Below are 24,435 nucleotides of genomic sequence, written 5' to 3' on the forward strand. Positions count from 1 at the left end.
TCTAAATTAACATTAAACATTGAGGAGAAATTACCCAATATTTCAAGATTTATCACAGGAAAACAAAAGTGTACAATTACTGAGAATCACCAACATAGAGATCTCTTAGAAATAAATGTGGCCTGGAGGGCTTTTGAAGTTCACTGCAATGCAAAATCACTATTAACTTGCACTGAACAAGAGCCCTTGACCTAGCATGAGGAGGGAGGCTTGCTTCAAAACAAAATACATTCTTTCATCTTGGTAACCTGTGGCATTTCTGGCTCAGTTTTATTTTGCATAAGTCTGGCTTAGTTCACGTTGGCTTGCTGCTTAGATACTTTTCTGTTTCGTTCTGAAAAAAAGTTGTTGGTGTATAAATGCCGGTAGCACAGCTGTTTCGAAGGGAATTGATTGCATTTCTTTTCTTGAGAAAATGAGGTGATTCTACTTATTTTCATCTTAGTGGTTCAATCAGAATTAGTGACGTCTGCCCTAGAGTGATACGTGAGTGTGGATAGATGTGTTGGGCAAGAAGCTGATCCCTAAGTAGCTGAACAGATGAAATGGAAATGCTTCAGACACTGAGTTATTGTCTTTGGTTTTCCTTTTGTCAGTTCAGGGATCTCTGCTTCCAATTTGTGGATTTGGTTTTGCCATCTGCAGTGTCTTCCCATGGAGCTTGCATTCTGTAGTCTTTTCCAATTGAGTAACGTTAATTCTGCTCTTCAAAGGCCTTTTGGAGTCACCGGCCATTTTGCTGGGATTTTGTGTTTTCTCCGTTCCTGGAACGGAGCCTGTTACATGCCTTGATTTCACAGGTGCGAGAGCTGGAGGCAGAACTGGAAGATGAGCGCAAACAGAGGGCTCTTGCTGTGGCAGCCAAGAAGAAAATGGAGATGGATCTGAAAGACCTGGAAGGTCAGATAGAAGCTGCAAACAAGGCTCGAGATGAAGCAATCAAACAGCTCCGTAAGCTGCAGGTAGGCACAGCTAATCAACCGAGCTGCTTTCTGTCCGGGTGGCAGTCTGTCCAGGGTTGTTGCTTTTCATTAAATACACTTGTAGCTTGAAGGCAGGAAGAATATCAGGCTTGACTATGCTGACATATGTCATAGAGTATCTGGCCTGAATTTATCACCTGCTCAAAACTCCTCTCATCCTTTTGTCGGTAAGAAGTTAAGATTGTCCCCCACATACTTCTGTTCAATAGTCCTCTCTCTCTTTGTTTCAACACTTTGCATAAGGATTTACCGAGTATTGCATTTTTTAAATTTATGTTTGTTTGTATCTTTGAGTTTACTGATTTGAGCTCAGCTCTTGCTGACTGCTGCTTCCTCAAGTTGAACTTTTTAAGGCATTTCCAGCCAAAAACACTCCAGAGAAAAAGGAGGAGTAAATTTTAGTTGCTTTTAAAAACCTCCAAGATGCCCATTCTTTTTGGTTTGGCAAGAAAAACCCAGTACTTGTGTCAAGGATTTATTTCCCATTCCCAGAAAAATATTCAGTGTTTAGAAGAGTTCAGTTTTTGCCAAAGATTTTCAGTGCCATGGCCCAGTGCTGCAGGAGGATGAGGCCACGGCGAGGCCATGTAAAGCATACGGCAAATTAAATTGCTTTTCTGCCCTGTCCACTCTATTCCTTGGCCATCCTACTTCAAATCCTGCTTCAACTGAGTGAGGGCAATTCTGGGACTGAGTCCAGGTGCTGAATGAGAAGGGAACGTAGGTTAAAGCAAGAAATGCTGGTACCGAGCAGTACCTTGCTCCTCTATTTCAAGAGACAGGACAGCCAGAGTTCCTACCTGAGTGCCGTACGCTTCCGTACACCTGAGATAAGCGCTCTCGTGACTGCTGGTAGGCTAAAGGTGCAGGTACCACGTCAATGCGGCTTGTCCAGCTTTGTTACTCTTCTAGCATCTCCCAGTCAAACTCATGTGAATTAAGATCTCGGTCTGTGTTAAGTGTCCTAAGGGAAGGAGAAGTTGTGCTTCTCCATCATATGTGCCAAGTGGTGAATCGTGTTACTTCTACGCTGAGAACTTTCTTACCTTGCATACTTGTAATAGGTTTTATCAGTCAATTTAAGTAAATAGATTTTTTTTTTTCCCCAAGTCAATTCCAAGAGCATTACCTCTCCACAAGTTTCATAATAAATGTAATTGAGTAGCTCTTTACTAGAGGTTTTTTCCTACAAAAATATACTGGTAAATGAAGTGAAGTCTTCTAATGGGATGTTTCTGACAAGGAATGAGTGATGGAAAGATGAGAAAGTGAAGTTTTAATATGAAAATAAGAACTGAAGATATATTTAAGTGGAATGAAGCCACTTCGGGAGGAAGGTCTTACCTCTTCAGGGCCAAAATGAGCTACTAATAGATCTTGTGGTTGTCCTAATGCATCATGGCTCTTTCTTTCCCCTGCTTTCCAACTGCAGGCTCAAATGAAAGACTACCAGCGGGAGCTGGAAGAAGCCCGTGCATCCAGAGATGAGATCTTTGCCCAGTCCAAAGAGAGTGAAAAGAAGCTCAAAGGTCTTGAAGCAGAAATACTCCAGCTCCAAGAGGTGAGATTGAAATCCAAGACATTTGTTTTTCTTGCTAGAGTAAGGGGAAGATCAGAGAGGTTTTAAAAAAATAAATAAATAAAAAGCAATCTAGTGAGTTGAGCAGAGAAATGGGACCTGGAGACCCTTGTCTTCCCCCCTGTCCCGGCTCATCAGTGAGCTCCTTAAAGCTTTGTAGGAATCACTCCAGTGGTCTGGACTTCATTTACTCTGCCCGGGTAGCAGGAAGGCTTTAGGACTGCTTAAACAGATCCGAGGCATCACTAAAACTTGCAGGGTGGTTCAAGAGTCTCTGAAAGGTGCAGTGCACAGCGTCAGTACTAAAACTGATTATTGGGAATACATAAAAGCCTAAGAATCTCTCCAGTACCTCAGTGGACCATTTCAGTCTGTGGAGGTTTGTCACTGCCATCTTAGGTCCTCATCCCTTTCACTTCTGGGCGTGTGTTCCCTCATTGCTGGCAATTCACGTAAGAGCTCCAAGTCTGGCTAGGTATCGCTTACCTCCCGTTATGTCTTTGGTCTGCCACAAGGTCAAGTGTCAGCAGAACTGCCTTGTGTGAGAGGCTGCCTCTTCTTTGTCCCGTACTAGCTGCAGACCCAGTCTGAAGCAATGGCTTAGGTTTCACTGCACTTACTGTTTGAGCCTCTACAGATAACCTGCGACTCACTAGAGCTTCTCCATGTCGTTCTTTTGTGGACTTCAAACTTGTTAGACATTTAATTGTCCTTATTAGCAAATGCTTGGGTGTTTCTACCACATAATACAGTTTTATAATATGAGATTTGGTGCTGTTTATACTCTTGTGATGAAGCTTTTATTTTCTATACTTTGCTTGCATTCATGCTATGTACTCTGTAACAACCTAAAAAAAATTTACTTAGTTTAGTGCCCACTTTACACTGAATGCATTTATGAGAGCATGTGAGAGAATGGTTTTCTCCTGCTGTTCAGGGCTTGAATGTTACTGATCTTTGGGGGGTTTTTGCCTTAACTTTGTGCAAGGAACACTTCAGGGACAGGGAGAAGTAAATCCATTGCAGTCATATGGCAGTTCAGGGGGAGAAACATCAAGATGATGTGTCCTGCTAGCTTCTACAGCTGATGCTTCTGCTTATCCCTTTAAAGACCTCGGGGATATCACTTCTGGGAGATGCTGTGAAGTGTTACTAGAAGGCTAAACTGTTTGCAGAAGTTCTGAGATTCCTAATGCTGTAATGCATCTTTTCCTAAACCTTCGCAGGAGTTTGCTGCGTCTGAAAGAGCCCGTCGTCACGCTGAGCAAGAGAGGGATGAGCTGGCTGATGAGATTGCAAACAGCGCTTCAGGAAAGTGAGTCATCAAATGCATTAATTGTGCATCTGAAGGACTTGAGGCACCAGAAGCTGTAGTTCTCCGTAGTTTGCTTGCAAATTCTGTATTGATCTGTCTTCGTGATAAAAATTCCTTGTTGTTACAAAGAGAATTGCTGGCACAGTGGCTTCTCATGACAATTTGCAATGCCTGAAGTATCAGAAGCAAACTAGCCCATTGCTTTGTATCAGATCCGAACATGTCTTGACCCAAATACTTCCTTTCTAGGTCAGCGCTGCTGGATGAGAAGCGCCGGCTGGAAGCTCGTATTGCGCAGTTGGAGGAAGAGCTCGAGGAAGAACAGAGCAACATGGAGCTTCTCAATGAGCGCTTCCGAAAGACCACGCTGCAGGTGAACCCGTTGTTGGCAATGCTGTTGGGGCAACCCGTGTTTCAGTGTGCAGTTAAGTGGAGGCTCTGAATAGCACCAAATGATCTTCTGTTCTTCTCCTCCGAAAGGTTGACACGCTTAATTCTGAGCTAGCTGGGGAGCGGAGTGCTGCCCAGAAGAGTGAAAATGCACGGCAGCAGCTGGAAAGGCAGAACAAAGAGCTGAAAGCCAAGCTGCAGGAACTGGAGGGATCTGTGAAGTCGAAGTTCAAGGCAACAATTTCGACTCTAGAAGCCAAGATTGTGCAGCTAGAGGAGCAGCTTGAGCAGGAAGCCAAGTAAGGAAAAAAATGTTTGCCTGTGTTTGCTCTGTCAGGTGAATGTCCGAAATCTCCATGCCTTAAGTTTTTTTTTTTGTAGGCTGAGATGCAAGCTGACAGCACAGGCATTAGGGTTTATTATCTAGAAACCTGCTGTTTAAGGGACGTGCTTTAACAAGGCAGCTGTAAAGCGACTGCGGTGGGAAGTTTTTGGAATCAGTTCTGTAACTGAAACGGCTGAGTTAACTCCTGAAGTTAACCAGGAGAATATGCTGACTGTTAGTCCCAGGATCCGCAAGGTGCTGCAGGAGCTTGAGACAAGATGAAACATCCCCTTGAGACACCTGGTCTCTTGGGTCAGAGGAAGCAAGCGGAACTGCTTAGGCCTGACACCTTTAGTTAGTCGAGATGAATTCTGTGCTCTGCAGAAGTCTGCTTTCTCCAGTGAGCGCTCCTTGCCTGTCCTTTCCAGCTCAGTCCTCCAATATTTTTTTTTTTTTGGCTAGTTCCTCCCAGAAAGGCTGAAGGTGGGCTGTCTATCGCCAGCTCCCATCCTTTTGTGCGTTTGGCTCTGTGGGAGGACCCTGTTACTGGTTAGCCATAACTTTAAAGCTGCTCTGTTGAATCTCATTGTGAAGAAGCACCTCCCTGTCCCGCTCTTCACCATGCACACCATCCCCGTATCGCTCCAGTCCTAATACTTCACTATTTCAAAGCTGCATCCCAGCCAGTCTCCAGCATATTACAACCGAGTTCTGTCGGTGGTGGCAGGTATGTTAAGAGGACTCAAGTATCAGTGACACAGGGAGACACGAGCCTTCTGGACAGGACAAACCGTGTGTTCCTGGCCTTCGAGTACTGGGACAAATTATGGCTTTTGATTATTCCAGGGAAAGAGCGGCTGCTAACAAATTGGTGCGTCGTACAGAGAAGAAATTGAAAGAAGTCTTCATGCAGGTGGAAGATGAGCGTCGACACGCAGACCAGTACAAGGAGCAGGTAGGTGGAGGGGCTTTTGAGGCCCGTTTCTCCGAAAAGGCAAATAAAACCATACTTTGAGTAGAAAGGGCTTCGTAAGAAGCATTTTAATGAAAACATGTGAGGGAACCCCCCGTCTTGATCACTAAACCACTGCAGTAGCTCCCAGCAGTCAAAGCCTCGCTGCGAGCGCTGGTGCGGTGCTCCGGTATCTGCCCTGGCAGCCCAGACCCAGGAGCTCTGCAGTGTCTCCAGGAGTCCACGCTGGAGCCTGCAGGGAGGCAGAGGGTTCATCTCCAGCCGGGGAGGACGGGGGGTAACTGACCTCTCTGGCCTCCCAGCCCAGGGGGTGGCGGCTGCTGAGTTTGATTCTGATGACCTGGGTTTGTATTTTAGATGGAAAAGGCCAATGCCAGAATGAAGCAGCTCAAACGCCAGCTGGAGGAGGCCGAAGAGGAAGCCACGCGTGCAAATGCTTCCCGACGTAAACTGCAGCGTGAGCTGGACGATGCCACAGAGGCTAACGAGGGCCTGAGCCGGGAGGTCAGCACCCTGAAAAACAGGCTAAGGTAAGCGGCGCCCGTAGCAGCGGGCAGGGGTTTATCCAAGCCCTTGCGCGGCCACGGACCGGCTCCATAATGGGAGCGTCCGGCTGTGGCACTGCAGGAGCAGAGCTGCCAGCGCTGGGGGGTTGGGTCAAACTGGAGCCCGCTGGGAGCCACTGGCCGAGGCTGGTGGTGATGGCAGGGAAGCTGCCAGACCACAGGGGTGTTCCCGACAGCTCTGAGCCTGAGCTCTCTGGAGCTTGCATTGGCAGGTTCCCTGGGGTTGCCGGCTCCGTCCAGCCGTGGGTAAAGGTGACAGGAGACGGCTCAGCCGTGCTTTTCCAGTGGCTGGTACCAGTCCCTCTCTTGCTGGCCCGCCCTGGTGGGAGCGTTTCCACCCTTGCCTTGAGAGCGGGTCTGTGAGATCGAGGTCTGCAGCAAGGACAGATGGGAGTCAGCGAAGGTGAGGCTGGTGCCGAACAAAAACCGCCTCACCAGGGAGAGCGGCTGAGCTGGCGGGCCTGTAGCAATGGCAGGAGGGCGCGGGGCAGCGCTTAACGAACAAGCAGTCGATATTTTTCTTAGAGAACCCACTCTGTTTAGTACTCGGCCTGCGCTTGGTGCTTGTACAGAGGCAGTATTTTAAGTTGCTTGGGACTTGCCAAATTAAGGTGACAGTATGAACCGTGCGGGGGTACCAGAACGTGTTTGTGCACGGCGTGTTGACCCCTTGGTGTGAAATTTGCCCCGCGGGCGGCCTGGAGCTGAGCTGCCGCACGCCCCCGCGGCGCAGCAGGGCGGGCTCCCCGGGGCCGCGAGCGAGACGGGGCCCGTCAGCGATCGCTGGCTGCTTGTTGTTCGCAGGAGGGGGGGCCCCATCACCTTCTCCTCGAGTCGATCCGGGAGACGCCAGCTGCACATCGAAGGGGCCTCCCTGGAGCTCTCGGACGACGACGCGGAGAGCAAAGGCAGCGACGTGAACGAAGCGCAGCCGGCTCCTGCCGAGTAGAGCCCCGTCACACCGTTTGCATGCAGAGACCTTTTACACAACAGTCGGCAGAAGGAGGAGGACTTTCCTGACCACCGGACTGCCTTGTGGCCCTAAATCTGCCTTACGCAACGTCGGCATGCTACAAGGTTACTTATCGTAGGTCAACTATGTCTTAAGGCTCTCCAGCCTCACCATACTGTACCCTGCTTCAGATATAGGTACAACTGCTTTTTTATATATAGTAAACAAAATGGGATCGTCTCTGTTCAGTGCATCTCTTTTCCAGATACTCATTGTAAAGCCATTTTATAAAGCATCATGTGAAGGATGAAACTTTTTCTTTTTTTTTTTTAAATCGATCCAGAAACTTCATTCCCAGAGGGTAGGTGGTTGGGACAGACCCATTGTCATGACTATGCATGCTTTGTACAGACAACATCCTTCATTTCTTCTCTGCTCGGGCGGCCCTCGGCTGCGTTGAGCCTCTTGGATCACTGAAGACCAAACCGCACCTGCATCTTTCTTTTCTCCTAATTGTCGTGATCAGCACACAATCAGCGAGGGAACTGTGAAAAGGCCTTGGGGAGCGTTAGAGGGAAAGGTGGGGAGGAAGGAGTAGCGTCCGTTTTTAACCCGCAATACCATTTTGAAGTGTTCTCGGCACCCGCTTCCCCAGTTCGCGTTCCTGCCGTACAGGCAAACGGAAGAGCGTCACCGCTCCCCAGCTGTACAGCGCGTCCGCGTGGGTGGAGCCCTGCGCTCACCGTGCCCAGCAGGTCCGTGTATATATTAAGGCTAGGGTAACGTGAACACCAGTGGAAAATAAACATACAACGCAGGCAAAATTAATTTATTAAGTTATGGCTGAGTGAGTTCGTCTTCAGGAGGTGGAGCCGAGGCGCCGCCCTGGGATGCGGGGCCGCCAGCGCGGGCCGGGCTGCGCGGGAGCCTGGGCCCGCAGGGGTCAGCGACGGATGTTGCCTGCCCACGCGTTAACATGCCAGTGGATGTGAATCCTTTTTTTTTTTTTTTTTGTTGTTGTTGTTGGTTGTTTTTTTATTTTGAACAGTATTACAGCGAGTAGTTAGCGCTCTTTTTGTTTAAATAGCTGAAAACCTGACATTACAGAAAGTGCCTTAGACACTACAGTACTAAGACAATGTTACATATATAATTTGCCTATATAACAATGATTTAATGTATTAATTTTGACTGTGCTTCATATCATGTACCTCTCTAGTCCAAGTGGTATTATTGAGATTAGTGACAATGAATCAGTGTTAACTAGGAACCTTCCTCTGCCGCGTGCTCAGAAACCACGGCGTTCTCGTTTTGGTTAAAAGCTTTAACATCTGTCGCAAAGGTTTCGTTGTGTGTGTTTGGATATTTTTAATCAAACTGGCTGTTGACCACCAGGCATCTGACTGCAAATATCTTGTTTTCTTGTATACCCATATTTCTAGACAATGATTTTTGTAAGACAATAAATTTATTCATTATAGATGCGGCCGCCTGCTCTGTTTACTTACAGAAGAGCTGTCTCCCGAGGCTGGCATAGACCTTAATAAACGAGAATATGACTGGACGCTGCCTTTTCCCTTCTTACTGTTCCGTTTGCTTGGGGTGTTCGTTCTTTTTTAATTTTTCCTTTTATTTTGACCTCAATACAGCAGAAAGGGCCTGGCCCAGGGCCGAGCCTGCGAAGGCGCTGGCAGCGGGAGCGCGGACACCTTGCGCAGGCCGAGGTCGGGGCGGGGGCACAGCCCCGGCCCCGGTTCTGCCTCGATCAGGCTCGGGGCTGAGCCCTCACGGGGCCTCCGTGGGCTCCCCGGGGGTGCGGGGCCCGCGCCGTGGGTCAGGCCCGTTTCCTTTGGGAAGGCGGAAGGCTGGAGGTGCCGCTGCCCCGGGGCCGGGTGAGGGCTCTTTGCCCAGGGCCCGGGGTGCAGCGGCGCCCCCCGGGAGGGGAGGGGAGGCAGAGGCCAGGGTTAAAGCTGCGAGGAGGGAAGGGCGCGGGGCAGGGAGCCGTGGGGGCAGCGGCAGCCCCGGGCGCCGCGGCAGCCCCGGGCGCCGCCCTCTGCCGCGGGGAGCCAGGCGCCAGCTGCTGGAGCCCCGCTCGGGCCCGGGCGCTTCTGCCCCAGCCCCGCCGCCAGCGCTGCGGCCGCTGCTCCCCCGCCGCCGGGGCCGGGCCGGGCGGTGCCAAGGGCCTTTCCCGGCCCTGCCAGGGCGGGCTCGCAGCCGGGCCGCGGTGCGGGGCCCGTCACTGTCCCGGGGGCTGAAGGGGGGAGGCAGGGCTGAGGCTCCCAGCGGGAGCCGGTCTCGGGGGTGCGTGGCCCCGAGGGGGCGGGAGCGGAGCGCCCCGGCGGGGCTCGGGCAGCGCCGGCCGCTCTGGAGCGGGGAGGCGGCGGCGGAGCGGGGCCGGAGCGCTGCCACCGCGGGGCCAGGGCCGCTCCCCCGGGTCCGGCTGCCCCTGGGGCGGCTCCGCGGGGCTGGGGCTGGGGCTGGGGCTGAGCCCGGCGAGAGGCAGCAGCGGGGGGGGGGGGAAGGCGGCCGAGCCCAGCGGGAAGGCCCGGCCCCGGCCCCGGCCCCCCCCTTTCGGCGGCTCCCAGGGGGGCAAAAAGCCGCGGGGGCTGCAGCTGGAGGCCTCCCGCCCCTCCCCAGGCTCCCCCCCATCACATCTCCAACCCCAGGCCCCAGCCGAGCCCCGGGAGGTCAGGGCCCGCAGCGGCGGGGAGGCGTTTGCTCCGTGCCCGAAGGGAAGGGGAGCCCTGACAAAAGACAGCCACTGCCACCGTTTCTGCAAAATCCACTGATTCCACATTAAAAGGACTTTATTTTTGGAAGATTGCTCTCACGGGTTTGTCCTTTTTAAACCACATCATGATCTGTGTCGCCACAGTGGTATGGTACGCTGTCCTATTGAAACATGCCATATAGATTTTGAATAAATAAAGCTACAAAGCCCAAGTTATGTACAAAGATCTTAGGCAAAGAGATCATGTTTACAAACCTATGTACAATAAAACAAATGTAAACAGTCAAATGCAGCAGAGGATGCACAGGAAAGGACCATCCAGAGCCCAAGGGCACGGGGGGCTCCCACCCCCCTTCTGCTGGGGCCAAGGGGGTGGTTTTTCCTCAGCGCTTGTAACTAAACCAACCTGGAGCTGGGAGCCACCCGAACGCGATGGACCAGGCCGGAACAACGCTCGCTAACCCCACAGATCAAACCCCGCCGGCGTTTGCTGGCTCATTTTAAAAAAATCCACCGACTCGGAGGCACAGAGACAGAGAAATCGCACAAATACGTTGCTTCAAAGACCCACAAGGTACACGGGCGCCCAAAACTCTCACAGAAGCCTGTAGGTGACGCTGTGAAATCCAGTCCTATATTACACAGAGGGGAAGGTGGTTGCGATGGTTGTGGGGTCCGGGGAGAGGGGGGTCACGGGCGAGTGGCTCCCTACCGCTCTCGCGGGGTCCGATGAAGGCCGGGAAGCTGGGCTACCATGAGCACACTGCGGCGGCCAAACACGGTACCGCCCCGCGGGTGCGGGAGCACCGAGAGAGACCGCTTCAGCGACGCTCAGCCCTGCCTGCTCGCACGAAGGCCTTTGATGGTGCGACTGACGCGTGCCGAGGCGGTGACAGCCACTCCCGGCGCGGTGACAGCCACTCCCGGCACGCTGCCGTCCCTCCCGCCCTGGCCCCTGCTGGGCACGGAGGCAGGGCTGCCAGACGCGCTCATCCTCATCCTCCCCTGCCCGCTCCAGCACGAGGCCAGAGGCGGCCGCGCAGCAGCGATGGCCGTGCACCTGCCTGGCAGTAATTTATTAAGCCGCAGTAACTCAGCGACGTACCTGGACCCGACTCCCAGGCGCAAACGTCCAAAGTGCCCCGGCCCAGCCTCCCCGCGCCCCCTTCCAGAGACCGGAGCCGCGCTGGGAGACCAGCTGCACGTCCTCAGCAGCGGGGTGCCGGAGCAGGCAGGCGGGGAGAAGGGGAGCCTCTAAGCGGAGCGGCCAACGTTTGTGTCATGCCAAACCTAAGTTAGAGAAGAGAGAAAGCGCGGGGCCGAGGCCTGCCTGGCCGCGGTTTGGCAAGCAGGACTCCTGCATCCCCTGAAACAGAGCACTGCGTGCCTCAGCTTGCGCGGCCCAGGGCGTGGGGCCGAGTCAGAGAGTGTCCGCTACAGCAACAGGAGAAAATAAACTGGATTAACATGACATGAAGGGCCGTGAGCACGGGGTCTCCTCTGGCAGCACGGTGCGGGTCGTGTTCCAGCGGGGCGGGAATGGGGAGGAATCGGGAGCAGTTCTTCTCTGGGTGGGCTGAGAAAAGCATCCGCAAGTCCGAACACGACCTCCTGTGGGCTCATACGCTCAGGGGGAGCATGCCGGGCGCCGAGGATGGTCGGGACGCTCCCAGTCCGGGGGGACCTTGATCAAAGCCGTTTACTGCCCTGAGAAGCAACAAGAGAGCTGGTAAGTGACGAGCAGCCCCAGGAGGTGGCACCGCTCGCCTCTCCCCACCACCGGCAGCTGGCAGACAGACCCCTCTCCTCGCTGCATCGTCACCCTGACTGGCTGCGGGGCCAACAGATCATCGGGACAGGGCTCCCGCCTTCGGCTGCGAGGATGGGTGCTCACCCACAGCCAGGGACCAGCGCAGGTGGGTGCTCAACCCATTGCCCGGTGCAGAGAGGCGCTGGCCGAGGTGACCAGCCCGGGAGGATGAGGGGCTCCTGCGCAGACCCCAAGCCCGCTGGGCCACACGGTCGGGTCTGCGTGGCTGAAGGCACCGGGCCCGGCGGCGCTGCAGGCCTGGTCCCCACGCCCAGCTCCCCGTCCCTCCTGATCACTGCTTGTTTGCCCGGGAGCAGCGCGCAGCCCCGCGCTGAGGCACCGTCACGCAGCGGGTGCAGCAGGGCTGGGGCCGACCCCACCGGCGTCCCCAGGTCCCTGACGGGTGGCCGCACAAGCTCTGCCCAGTAATGGGGATGGACACACAGACGGCAACGGCGCATGGGCTCTGCGAGAGGGGGCAGGCGCGCGTTAAAGCGCAGCAGAGCGGCCTCTACGCTACGCTGCGCCTGGCTGGGGTGCAGCAGGGGCTCCGGCTGCCTCCACGCCCCCAGGATCCATGGGTTCCCTCCTTCCCCAGGCTGCTGGGAGAGGGGAAGGTGTGGAGAACCTGGCTTCCTGGTGGGCTGGGAGAGGAGCACGTGGCTCTGACAGCTTTTCCATCTCTACCTCTGTTATGGCTTTGACAGATCTTCTGTAATTAGGCTCAACACACAGCGTCTGCCCAGGCTCCCCCCTGCTGATCGCCACCCCAGCCGTGACAAGCAGAAGCAATTACGTCTGCATCAGGACAGCACCTCCGCCCCCGCTCTTGTCCCAGAACCAGGACCCTGCCCTCATGGGTTCGTGATACTGAGGGTGGGGGAGAGCCCCCAGGCGACAGGCCCCCGCCTCGATGCCGCCCGCTCCCCCGTGCCTCTGCAGCACTTCCCCCGCTCTGCTGAACCACCGGCATCCCAGGAGATGCCGGTCTGAGCTCTCCTGGCAGAGCTGCGTTTGTGAGCAGGGGCACTTCAGGAGACAGCCTTCGCTGCTGAGCTCGCTGGTGAGCAAAAGCAAGAAGAAAGAGAAATGCGAGGGCTCTACTGATGAGGGAAAAGCCAACCCGGGAGCGGACGGCTCTGGGGTCCCAGGCTGCACCCGGCGCAAGTGCTCGGAGGACCACATCCCGCTCGCTGCCATCGCTGCCTGAGGGACCGACGCGCCAGCAGCTGGGAGGCGGGTGGCTCACGACAGCGTGCCAGGACGGAGCAGGGCAGGTTCCACGGTGCACGGCTCCTGCGCTGCCTGTTGTTCACCAGTGACCTTGCACCTCCTGGATCAGGGATGCAAAAACCCTGCCAGCAACCCCAGAAGGCTGCTGCCGTTGCACCAGGCAGTTACAAAATCCTTCCAGAAAAGCAGATGAAGAGCTAAAATCTCAACACTGGCTAGCAAGGACAGATTCCCATGGTAACGCAGCTCACTGCCGCAGGGAGCCGGGCTGTTTCCTTTCCCCATCTTGCTGTTGAACATCCACACCAGCACAGCCTGCGTCAGAGCAGGGAAACCACCTTTCCCACCTCCTCCCCGTTATCTGGAAACTTCCAACTGCCATTTGAGTGTTGCTTTGACACGTCTCAAAAGGCAAGCGCCTCCCTGGCTGCACGCAATAAAAAGCTGCTGGAAGAGGCTTAGGGGCAGATGTATTTCACTATTTGCATTTGGATGAAGGGGCATGAAGCCAACCTGATCCCGACATGACTCTGCAAATTAGTTATCAGCTAGAAAGCACCTCTGCCAAGTAGGACAGAGGGGGAAAAAAAAAGGGAAGAAAAAAAATAAAGAAGACCAAACAGGATTAAAAAGTGGTCGTTTGCTTCCTTTTGAAAGGGTTAGAGAACAGTGACGTTCGCCATCAGCAGCCTGGAAGCGCTCGTGTTCGATGAGTCACGTTAAAGCCAGGCTCTACGGATTTGTCACGTTCCCTGCGCTAAATTCAGAGCCGCTCTTTGCGACGGACGGACGCTGCAGGACGGCGCCTGGCCCCTGCCACGTGCGGGATGCGGCCCGGCCGCATCTGCGGCGCGGCTGAACAAGCACCGGGCTCCACCGGGACCTCCCGGCCGTGCCGCCTCCAGCACAGCATGGCGGGACAGGCAGGCTCGGGGGGACAACTGATCCCTTTCAAGCCCACAGCAAGTGCACCTTCTCCTTGCGACCCAGCGATCCCCCGCAGCACGGCACAAGGCCAGGCAAGAAGGGGCCACCTCCCCGCAGCGCTCAAACCTCGGCACGTTATTCCCCTCTGCACCCAGCCAGCTGCGTTCCCCACCGCCAGGCACCTCCGTGCCGCTGCCGACCTGCCTCCCGACGTGACGTATTTGAATCAAAACCCAACGCGTGGCGTCAGCACATGGCACTACACCAGGGACGGGCCAAGCAGTACAAACTTCTCAAATATTGCTATTGCTGGGGCACCAACTGCTCCCAAACTGGGTTTCCAGCACCCAAGCTCTGCCTGTGGGGAGAACACCTCCCTGCAGCCGTCCCCATCCACCAGACCTGCCTCTGCAGGCAGTTTCTCCTTTTAAATGAAGCGACACCTCTCTAACCCTCCTCAGCTCCTGCTCAGAGGCGTGTTTAGCAGCTTGGGTGCCCTTTTCCATCTCCCAGAGGTACACGAACAAGGCCAGAAGCCATGAAGCCATCAGATGCTCAGCACAGATGCCACACGGACATGACAGGACTCCACCTAAGTCACCTGTGTCACAAATAATCCAGTGATGGCCGAAACAAGAAAAGAGACCAAGCCCCATCGCAGAGCCAGGGCAGCAAGAGGACAAGTGCTGTAAGCATGAAGTGTTACAAGGGTTAATCTGCACAAAATGCAGAGTGCTCACAGCACTACAATGCACAAGGGAGACATGAGAAGGCTTTCCACTGAAGATGGAAAAGGTAGAAACCCCATTTAGAGGCCTTTTGAGGTTTCCCCATTGTTTGCTAATTAAAAAAAAGAGAGCAGGAAGGCAGCTAGAGTGCTCGTTTGTGGCAGCTTCTCCCAGGATCAGCTCCTGGAGTCAGTTACCTGCACCGTTCATCGCATCCTGCCGGCCCAGACTTGCCCTTGGTGCAGAAATAAAGCTAAAGCAGCAGCTGTGATGTGCTGAAAGCCAGTTCGGTAAGTGGGGCACAGGAAAAGGCTTTCAAATACTAGCAGCAACTGGGGGGATACTGAAAGCTGGCATTATGGCTGAGCTTACTGTGGTCTTACCCAGCCATGGATTTCTGTTGGTAACATGAAAATGCACAAAAAAAGGGAAAGAAATCAGCATGACTGCAGTTAGAGTTAAAGGAAAATAAAATACATTAAACAGAGCAACTGTAAAAAATAACAAATAAAATGTGACTCCTGCCTAACCTCCCAGAAAGGAACTGGGAAGAGAAGTCCTTGTTCTCGGTCTCCAAGGTCTCAGATAGCGCCGGAGAAGCACACGCATCGCCCCAGCCTTCAGCCGCTCTGCCCGGGCCTGGCACACGTGCGGGGCTGCTGCGCGGAGCTGATTCTGCCCGATGGCCCAGAAACCTGCTCGCAGTGATTAATCCCAGCCAGATCACTTGCCTCCTGCTTCTGCCTCGTTTCCCCATCCCTCAGACCTGACCCCACGTGCTCTGCGGGGCCTGTGCCGTGCCCTCGCGCTGGGCTTCCTGAGAAACGGGGCTGCGGGGTGCTTCAGAGGGAGCCAAAAGCACCAGCCCCTGCGGGAGACGATCCCTGCAGTGGTTCCCGATGGATGTTTCTGACTGCCTGTCCCTACAGTGGTGTGGACTTTGTGCCCGTTTCCAACCGCTCTCTCTGCCCTGTGATTGCTTTTTTTACTCATTAATCTTTATCTCAAGCTATATTTTGTACTTAGCACCTTATCTCCAAGACTCCCTCAACTCTAAGTATCCAACAAAACCTCAGAAGATTCTCCTGTAGCTGAACAGCCCAACCTGAGGAGTAAATGGATGTCAAAGCATACTTGGAGACCGGCCCCACAAAAAAGCAAGAGGAAAAGCGAGTTTTCAGGCAGGTCTGTGCTTTGAAATAGGCCACTTACTCTCCCAAGCAGCAGTAACAGCACGAGGAGGCAGAGGAACACCCAGCATGGAGAGGTGAGGAGGAGGATGGGGACAAGGCTGTGGCAGATTAGGCTAGCAGGGACACCGCAGGGAACTCGCCACGCTCCCTCGAGAGGCGGACGAGCGAGAGCCTCAGTGCCTGCCCCGAGCCCCTGTGCCGCAGGATCCCCGCCCGCAGAGCCCACGGCCCCGGCACCTGCGCAGCCTGGCTGGCGCGACCGTGCCGCCCCAGGCGCTTCCAGCTGGCACAGCTGTGCCAGGCAGGGACGGCAACGCCGAGCAGGAGCACCGCTGCCTCCAGCCATGTGCTTCGGACCACGCTGTCCTTTCCCTCTGCTCTGTAACCCTGGCCGGCTCCCGGCCCATCCGTTTGCTTTCCCATTAGCCAGAACCACGGCAACCCAGCATCGGCAAGCCAATAGCCAACAACAGGTTGAAGGAAAAAACACGACCAAAGGGCAAACTAACTTTCAAAATTAACTAAATTAACAGCAGCGATACTTCATCCTGTATCTCTGACGTGACCGATTCAATCGGAAACATGCATGTATTTGAAGAAATATTAATTAGATCAAGAAAGCAAGCAGCACTCAATCTTATGGTTGCAACAGGCCACAGCACCAGGGAAGTTTATCTAAAGTAAGGAGAAAGAGAGAGATTATAGCCTCAGGCTTTGATCACGGATTATTAGTTTGTAACGCTAAGAGAACTACGGCATGCAGTTAACATAACTCTGCACCTCCAAGCACCAAGTTAAAATGCATGCAGCTTATCATTGCAAATGAATTCATTTACCCATGACCAAGGTGGGGAATATGACCTTTTCACGCCTAGTGGAGAAAAATTGAAACAGGTTATGCACGCAATAAAGACATTCTTGGGCATAACCCTGGGTGCAAGAAATGGGGCAAAGCAAAGGCGTTAAACTAAACCTCACCAGACCCCTCTGACCTCTCCATAATGAGACTCTGCTCTGCACGGGCGGGCGAGGGGGCCTATTTCAGCGACAACCAGCACTCCCACCACACTCCACTGCTGCAAGCGCATGACCCAGACAGAAGCCTAGAGCATTGCAAAGCACGTTGCAGGACGTGGAATTACTCACCTGCACCTGAGTTTCCTTGGAAAAGAGGGAACTGTGGGTAACTTTTTTTATAAGATGGATTAGGGAACAGAAAGACGACCCTGATTTCACAGCCTGATGTATTACAATCAGGGTTGTGGCCAACAGTGTCCACCATGTAAATACACCTACGTGCTTCACAGGACTGCTAGAAGTGGGCAAGCAGAGGCACTTCTCACATTCAAACTTTAGCTCGTTTTATTAAAACAAAGTCCAACAGATTCACAAAAATAACCTAAGGGTAAACATCAGCGAAAAGGACTTTGACATTCAAGAAAGCAGGAAGGGGGGCAGGGGAGCAGTGAACAAGGAGTTAATGCCCCAAGGAACAAACGCCCAGTGTGGGCTCACATGCTGTCTCAGCTCTGCTGTTCGAGCGCCAGGCCTCTGTGGAGCCCATCAAGGTCAGAGCCATTTTGTTCTTCAACTGGATCGAAGTTAATAACCGATTAAGAACAATTACAACAGCAAAAAATGAGTATCTATCTGAGAACATCCTCAGGTGCTGTTCTGCCATGCTCTGGCATCTAGACAGAAACATTATGTTCCTCAAGGAACAAGTCTGCAGGAAACTGATCTTACTCCAGACTCCGTTGAGCTTTAAAAAACAAACAAACAAAAACCAAACCAGTAGATAAGTCCTGACTCTTCCAATTCTCCAGCAAAGCTTCAGTGCAAGCCCAGCTGTCCTCCAGGCTGCCCCTAAAGGGATGCACAGGTAATTTCTCCTACCTCTGCTCCCCTATGCCAGCTCCTGCCTACCTCTGCCTTCGGCTGCCTGCTCAGCTCCGCTCAGCAAGCAACGAGCAAGTGTTTGATGGGAGACGGAGACTCGTCAAACATTTTAACCAACAAAATGGCAGAGGAAGGAAAGCAAATGGAACTGTCATGATGTGGTCGACTACCTCTGTCCCAATCCCACCACCCAACAACTGGCTGTTCTTTAGGCAGCGGCTGCAGATTGCATTGGATCTACGATCACACGTGGCTGTTTCAAGCTTCAGCAACAATTAGGGGCAGGGAGGAGAGTACAGGGGCTGGAGAGAGAGAAGGAGAGGGGAGAAGAAAGGACATGCCTCGACTCAGCCCCTCGTGCCCACGCTCTGGATCCGACGCCGGCCAGTGACGTGTGCCAGCATTGCCGGGAGCTCGGCGGCTGCTGCTGCCGCAGCGTGCGGGCACGACGAGGCTGACCTCATTTAGGTAACAGCTTGGTTTAGCTTACACGTGCAGACAAAATTATACAGGTTTTATGTAGCAGCCATGGAGATGTGTACACAGCACAGACACTGCCGTCACCCCCAGCGTGCACAGACCTCCACAGGGGCAGGAAGGCGGAGCGGGAGCAGAGGTAAGGGGAGGTGAGCAGCATTCGGGGGTGCAGAGGAGAGGGACAGGACAGCAGGGCCATGCAGGGATCTCTAACAACTTGCAGATAAGCACATCAGTCATTTCCACCCCCTTATCTAGCCCACTAACATCCTCTAACTCTGCTGTAGGAGTTAGCTATCAGGAGGCTGGGTTTCTAAGCCTTTTTTCAGCTACAGCCTGCTCCTAACTCCAAGCAGCCAGCCCAGATAATAACTGTGATGACAATCTGGATAATTACAAGTGACCCCCACCCCACATAGCAATCAGCTTATTCGTCACACCACAACTCAATATAGCCATGCTGCCTCCTCAGAACAGCTATAATCTCTCCCTAGCAACTACCCTGACAGCTTGCACCTGAAATCCAGCCTGCGCACTGCAAGTGTGAGCACGGCTGCGGCGATGCGCGGACCCCCGTCAGCCTTGCAGCATGCAGACAACCCACAAGTCTGTCCGATTTGCACATGACACTGACTTTAAGTCTCCAAACTCTTCCTTTCCAAAAGCAGCAAACAACAGTGGCTGTAAAAACCCTGAATGCCAGTTTCTAAGATGCAACTTGCCCTGCTACCCACATAGCAACATGATTCAGCTCAAACGAGGATGGCTGTAGGAAGCTCAGCTTGTCTGCTCTCTGTATGGCGCTCTTTAGGTTGGTAACAGCTCATTTAATTCTCAAAACTAAATTCTGGATTGAGGATGTGCTGAATATTAGCATTAAATTGCTCTGGCTTGAGGTTTAGCATGGAAGACTACCATCATGCAGGCAACACGGAGGGTGTTTTGCCCAGTGATACCAAGCAAAGCTCACAATACCACCGTGCTAACACTGGAGGAGCATTGTGCTTTTCACCCTGCTCCTCAGGGCTCCTGATACAACCCGTGGGCCCTGCGTTATGAGGGACTGTGCCAAAATCCTCCTGCTGAAGCACTTCCCAGTACCCGAGAGGAAGCTCTGACCACAGGCGAGTCATGGGAGACACACGGGGTAGTTTTTCCTGTGAAAGCAGTTTCTGGCTTCCGGGCTGACGCACAGCAGAGCCAGCATGGAGGCAGCTGCCCCCTCAGTCAGCCAGAATTATGCTGTTAATGAGGTTTTCTTTTCCCCTAATAGAGGGGGAAGTAGAGCAAACAGGGCACCACCCTCCAAGTGAGCATTTGCTGCCTGCACTCAGCTGTTCCTACCAAGGGAATCTCCAGATTTGCAGTTCACGTACTTCCCCACGCACGAGCGCACCAGTAGCTATGGCAACTCCACCACTACTTACTTGAGATCCTTTCAAAAGGGCACGTTGACTTCACTAGCGGGTTTGCTGCCTGGGGTTTTTGCATTACCTGAGATGCAGCTGCCAAGAGATTAGGCAGCAGAGGGACAGAACAGGCACTGACATCCTACCAGCTAAGAGACAATCACGCTTGCTTTTCTCTTTGCTTTACAGAAATCAGCACTGTCACCTTCCCCGTCCCCTTGAGACTTTGGCTCCACAACTTATTTGTCCTATAGGATGAAAGCTGTGGTGGGCTAAAAACAAGCTAAGAAAAACTTCTGCTCCAAGTAGCATCCTGAAACGCACTCCCCTTTAGGGCAAAAATATGTCCCAACTTACCCTTTGTCAAAGAAAGAAGTGTGCCCCGGATGAGGGTACTTTGTGCCGTTGCTGTTCATCATGCCGCTGTTAACGTTCCCTGAAATGTAGGATTTCCGAGATGCCTGGTCCTTTGCAAAATTTCTGCAGGCAGCTAATTTGGATTCTAAGGCCTGTGAAAGGGAAGAAAAAATAATGTCAAAAAAGTAATATCATTAAAAGAAGTGTTTTACTGCTGGAGTTCAGGCTTTTTCATGACCCCAAGACCCCCACGATCAGGACCCCAGTGTGATCACCTTCGGCAAAAACTGAACTAAATGGGAACAAAGCTGTCATTTTCTCTGTCACCCAGCCACAAAGGAAACCCACACAACGAGATGCTGATGCAGACTGCCAGGCACGACTCTGTTCCATTAGAGCTCGGATTTCGGAACATATTACCTAAAAAAAAGGTACCTAATTACCTAAAAAAATTACCTAAAAATTTAATTACCTAAAAATTTAATTACCTAAAAAAAAGGAAGCCGATACCTAGCAGAAGTTACCAAAACCTCTTGCTTCAGCAGCTGGAGTGGGGCTGGCATAAGCTAATCAGAGGACTAAGAAAGAGCCTAAAGCAGAATCCTCACGTTTTGGGAGGGACTGTGTATTTGGAAAGTTGGATTTTTTCCCCAGGACAATGCCTTCTAGCATTTCTTTCTTCATCTCGGCCTGCAAAACCTTGCCAGTTTCCTAAGCCCCACTGATATGCTTCAGAACAAGAGGTGCTGCAGCCACAGCATCAGAAGGAGGAATCAAAGGCAGCAGCTAAGCCCGGCTCTGTGGTCTGTACCTCATCTCTACTACTTCCAAGCAAGCCTGGTGAGATCGTTTTCCCCTATACAAGGTGACAGCCTCTGCCTCATCCACTGACTGCTAAAACAGGAGGGAGACCAAAATCCTGATTCCCTCCTTCACTTCAGAACATCACCTGCCCTTTCCGCCGTCTATCACAAACTGAGGCTTAACTTGACAAGAATCCATTTGGTCCAGCAGAAAATCTATTTGTTATATCCACCCTGTGCACGGGGGCATTCACACACTTGCAGACGCATGCACTGGAGACAAAAACTCATCTCCCCAAACACGGGGTTTGGTCTTGTTCCACATAGAAAAATATTCCATTAATAAGGTACTGACATGCTATCAGAAGTAACTGAACACTATACAGTCGTCTTCTAGAAACCCACGTAAGCTTCCTTAGTGACTATATAGGAAGGTATAGATACCGACCTCTCTCTTGGTCTCAAAGCACCTATCAGCTGGTGCGATCTGTGCCAAGCGACTCTCTGTCTCAGCTACAAGCAAAAAAGCTGAGGGAAACCTTCTTGCAGAGAAAGGGAGTCGAAGGCTTGGGATGAGGCACCTTATGCGTAGCCAAACCCAATGAAACCCTGACCATCCTGTAATTGTTACTAAACAAATGTGTGAGCTGGAATTTTGTCTCTGTGGCAGAGCGTGTGTCTACGAGCAGGCTGGGAAAGAAGCATGCTTATTTGGCATTTCCTGTCCTTGCAGAGTAATCACACAGGATTGTGATTAAGCTCCCTAAATCCCCTGCAGACTCTTACTCACAATGATCCCATTTTAAACATGTCACTCCAGAGCCCCGAGCCGAGTCGTCCTGCTGCCCTTTCAAACCAACCACGAGCTCACTGGCTCCAAATGCAAGCAACGCGGTAATTTTTAATTTCAAACTTTGCTAAAACAACTGTGTCTACTGCAGCTATTGCTGTTCTCAGTGCTAACCACAAGAGAGAGAGGAAAGCCAGCGCTGGAGGCTAGACACTGAGGCTATCCATGCTTCCACTCAAAACACTAACCACTGAGGCACGTCAACAAGCTGCTCATAACTCAAAAGTCATGTCTTCATTCAACTGGAAAGCCTGGCATCCTAAACAACACCATAACAGATGTTTAAACCACTTCTTCCCTGCTTATAGTGGTAATCCCTTTAAAGGCTCACACATTTCACTTCCCCATCAACTACAGATGGGAACATTTGGCTTTCTCCTGATTTATTTTCTCACTTTCTTATCAAAGGTTTCTAGATTTTTTTTTTTCCATTTTCAGCACCTGTTGCAGATCTCCCCAGGCACATGAGGAGACGCCGGCAGCGTGAGCTTGGCTCCCCTCCCATGACATACAGTAACTGTGCCGCAAGCACCCAGAGTCGGAGGTCCAGCTCTGCACCTTGGTCTCGTTACAGAGGAAGCTGCAGGCCCCAGTTAAAGTAAGAACAAGTAGCTGATGGTGTCTAGCTCCATATATCAAAGTGCTTGAGAAACTTTTTACTCCAAATATGAATTTCGCCACCCAAAATTGGCACCAGAACCTTAGTGACACGCTTTACAAATCAAGATAATTGAAAAAAACACATTATCACACACTAAACACTCAATGTGGACGATTTGGAAACTACAGCATGTATTCAGCATGGGCCAAGGCCTTGTTGTAATGCCACACAAGGGTGAAAGCTCAGTGAGAGCAGCACGGAGTTAGGAATACTTCAGTTCAGAGCACTCACCCCCACTTTCCGTAACAGATCTCCCACAATGTTGAGTGCAGATATTCTAGCTGAAGGAGTAAGGGGGCTGGTACCAAATCCGTTTGGTATAGCTGCAAACACAGACACATTTTATTATATGCTCCACTCCTCCACAGTTCATTTTTTTTTTTTTAAATTTAAATAAACCAACTTCTACATAAGAAGGCAAATCTAAAATCCTGCCGCAGACTCTTCATACAATCACCCCACAATAACACACAGACTACATGATCACTAGCCGTGGAAAAACGAAAAGGCTTAATTCCTGTCCGCTGCCCTCTTTCCCACTAGACCTACACGCAGAGCTCACGCGCTCTCCATCTGCAAGGCTATTGCCCGCAATCCATCTAATCCAGCCAGAGCTTCCTCTGGATTCTACTCTTTCTAATTTGAAAAATAATGTATTAATCCCTGTGATTGCCCAGAGCCTTCCAGATGGGGAAGGGGACTGGACTAACATCCTGCTGCCTCACAGAGAAAAGAGGACCCCTGAAAAGTATGTGTGGAAACAGAGACTCTGGACTGTTGGAATTACTGACCACTGTTTACCCACCACTGCTACTCCACATTTAAGCAGAAATATCAGTCACTGCACTTCCCTGCAGTCCCAAACGCCTTCAGTGCTTTACTGCAGGCATCCCCTGCAGAGTGCAAACCCCCACCCACCAAAAGCAGTATCTAAGCTTCACTGTGCTGCCTTTCCGTGCTATTTACTCATTATACTCCTTAAATGCATCTGATGCTGCCACAGGCTTTGAACACACCTCACGCAACGCATGTGGGATCCACACGTACCTACGTTTACTTCAAGTTCACTAAAAAGCACCCCATCTGAAATTGTTAACAAGCTGAACATACTGCCAAACAACCAGACACAGTTTCTATGAATTATACCTTTTGGGGAAGGAAAACTGTTTTCTGATCCTTTTCCAACGGGCGTAGCTGGCAAGGAGAGAGACGCCTGGACAGCCGAATCCATCTTTTCACAGTCTAGAGTCGGAGAACTGGGTGCTGACTTTCGGGTGACTTCTTGTTGCCTTTCCCTTACTGCTAGCTCTTGCCTTAAGTCTAAGGGTTGAGAGAAGAAAAAAAATTAAGAACAAAAATAGATATTAGCGACTGATTTCTCTAACAAACACTCTTTCTATTCATTTGGGAGGGAGGAGGAGAAGACACTTTGCAACAACCCTGTATTAACTGCCTGCTGCTGGCTTTCTCCAGCAGCGAGGACCCCCACCTCAGAGCAGTCCCAGCCCAAACCGTCACAGCTCGGAGCAGAGAGGCAGCAAACAGAGCCCTCCCCGGACGAGGGCCGCGTGGTCCCAGCGAGCACGGCAGGTGACTTAGCCTCAGTATTTTTCCCCATCTGTAGTGTTGGTCCCATGGAAAGTGTGTTACAAAAACTGCTGCTGGTCACAAATGCCTGCTGAACTACATTCAGCTCCTGCTCAGACAGAGGTTGGAAACAGGGAGGAATGACCTATTCTTGTGTTTCCAGTTCCCCACGTTATTCTTCCAGTTAATAATCCACAGGACTCCACACTAGCCAAAGACAGTCAAAGGGCTGTATCCAGTTTCTTGATGCATCAGCAAGTAAAAGAGCAGACTGGAGATGCTGGGTAGTCCAAACGACAGGGAAAGAGGCTGGAGATTAGGAAACCCAGGTTTTATTCTCACCTCCTCTCCAGTCTACCTTGTCCCCTCCGTTTCCACACATATTTGCTACAAAGAGCATCCAGCACAGCTCAGCAATGAATCTATAAAATCCTTAGATGGGACTAGATGTAAATAAACAATACATCACAAGGGGGTTGTTCCTTTTTGGGTAGAGCAACTTAAATCTCTCACAGACCTCTTATTCCTTGCCTCAGTCTGGTACAATGTGCAAGAGCAAAATTAGTTGTACGTTACGGCTTTTAAGTTATCATAAATATTTAGAACCGATTTTAAGTAAAACAGCACAGCTGAAATGAAAATGTATTTGGGCTCCTAGAAGAGGATTTGTGGCTGTTCAATCAGAAA

General features: G+C 51.9%; 2 protein-coding genes across 11 annotated transcripts in view; one reads left to right on the top strand and one right to left on the bottom strand.

Annotated features, from left to right (window-relative positions):
* MYH10 (myosin heavy chain 10) overlaps nt 1–8,647 on the top strand; it is a 104,501-nt gene extending 95,854 nt beyond the window's left edge. For all 4 annotated transcript variants that reach the window (XM_087751304.1, XM_087751307.1, XM_087751305.1 and 1 more), the window contains 8 exons: nt 801–962; nt 2,416–2,544; nt 3,789–3,877; nt 4,127–4,250; nt 4,358–4,566; nt 5,439–5,547; nt 5,923–6,095; nt 6,936–8,647. In XM_087751304.1, coding sequence (XP_087607430.1) covers nt 801–962; nt 2,416–2,544; nt 3,789–3,877; nt 4,127–4,250; nt 4,358–4,566; nt 5,439–5,547; nt 5,923–6,095; nt 6,936–7,080 — 1,140 coding nt within the window. In that variant the 3' untranslated portion in view covers nt 7,081–8,647. The remainder of the gene's footprint in view (nt 1–800; nt 963–2,415; nt 2,545–3,788; nt 3,878–4,126; nt 4,251–4,357; nt 4,567–5,438; nt 5,548–5,922; nt 6,096–6,935) is intronic.
* A 1,225-nt stretch (nt 8,648–9,872) lies between these two features.
* Nucleotides 9,873–24,435, bottom strand: part of NDEL1 (nudE neurodevelopment protein 1 like 1) — a 29,991-nt gene continuing 15,428 nt past the window's right edge. For 4 of the 7 annotated variants that reach the window (XM_087751311.1, XM_087751310.1, XM_087751313.1 and 1 more), the window contains exons 6-9: nt 23,308–23,481; nt 22,393–22,484; nt 19,848–19,999; nt 9,873–11,521 (exon numbers count right to left, since the gene is read on the bottom strand). In XM_087751311.1, coding sequence (XP_087607437.1) covers nt 11,434–11,521; nt 19,848–19,999; nt 22,393–22,484; nt 23,308–23,481 — 506 coding nt within the window. In that variant the 3' untranslated portion in view covers nt 9,873–11,433. Of the gene's footprint in view, nt 11,522–16,533; nt 16,577–16,613; nt 17,468–19,847; nt 20,000–22,392; nt 22,485–23,307; nt 23,482–24,435 lie in introns of those variants that run through there. The other 3 variants (XM_087751309.1, XM_009463275.2, XM_087751308.1) reach the window with 3 other exon arrangements.

Source organism: Nipponia nippon, unplaced genomic scaffold (assembly GCF_047370975.1).
Source record: "Nipponia nippon isolate SJK-2023a ecotype South Korea unplaced genomic scaffold, ASM4737097v1 scaffold_14, whole genome shotgun sequence".
NCBI lineage: Eukaryota > Metazoa > Chordata > Aves > Pelecaniformes > Threskiornithidae > Nipponia > Nipponia nippon.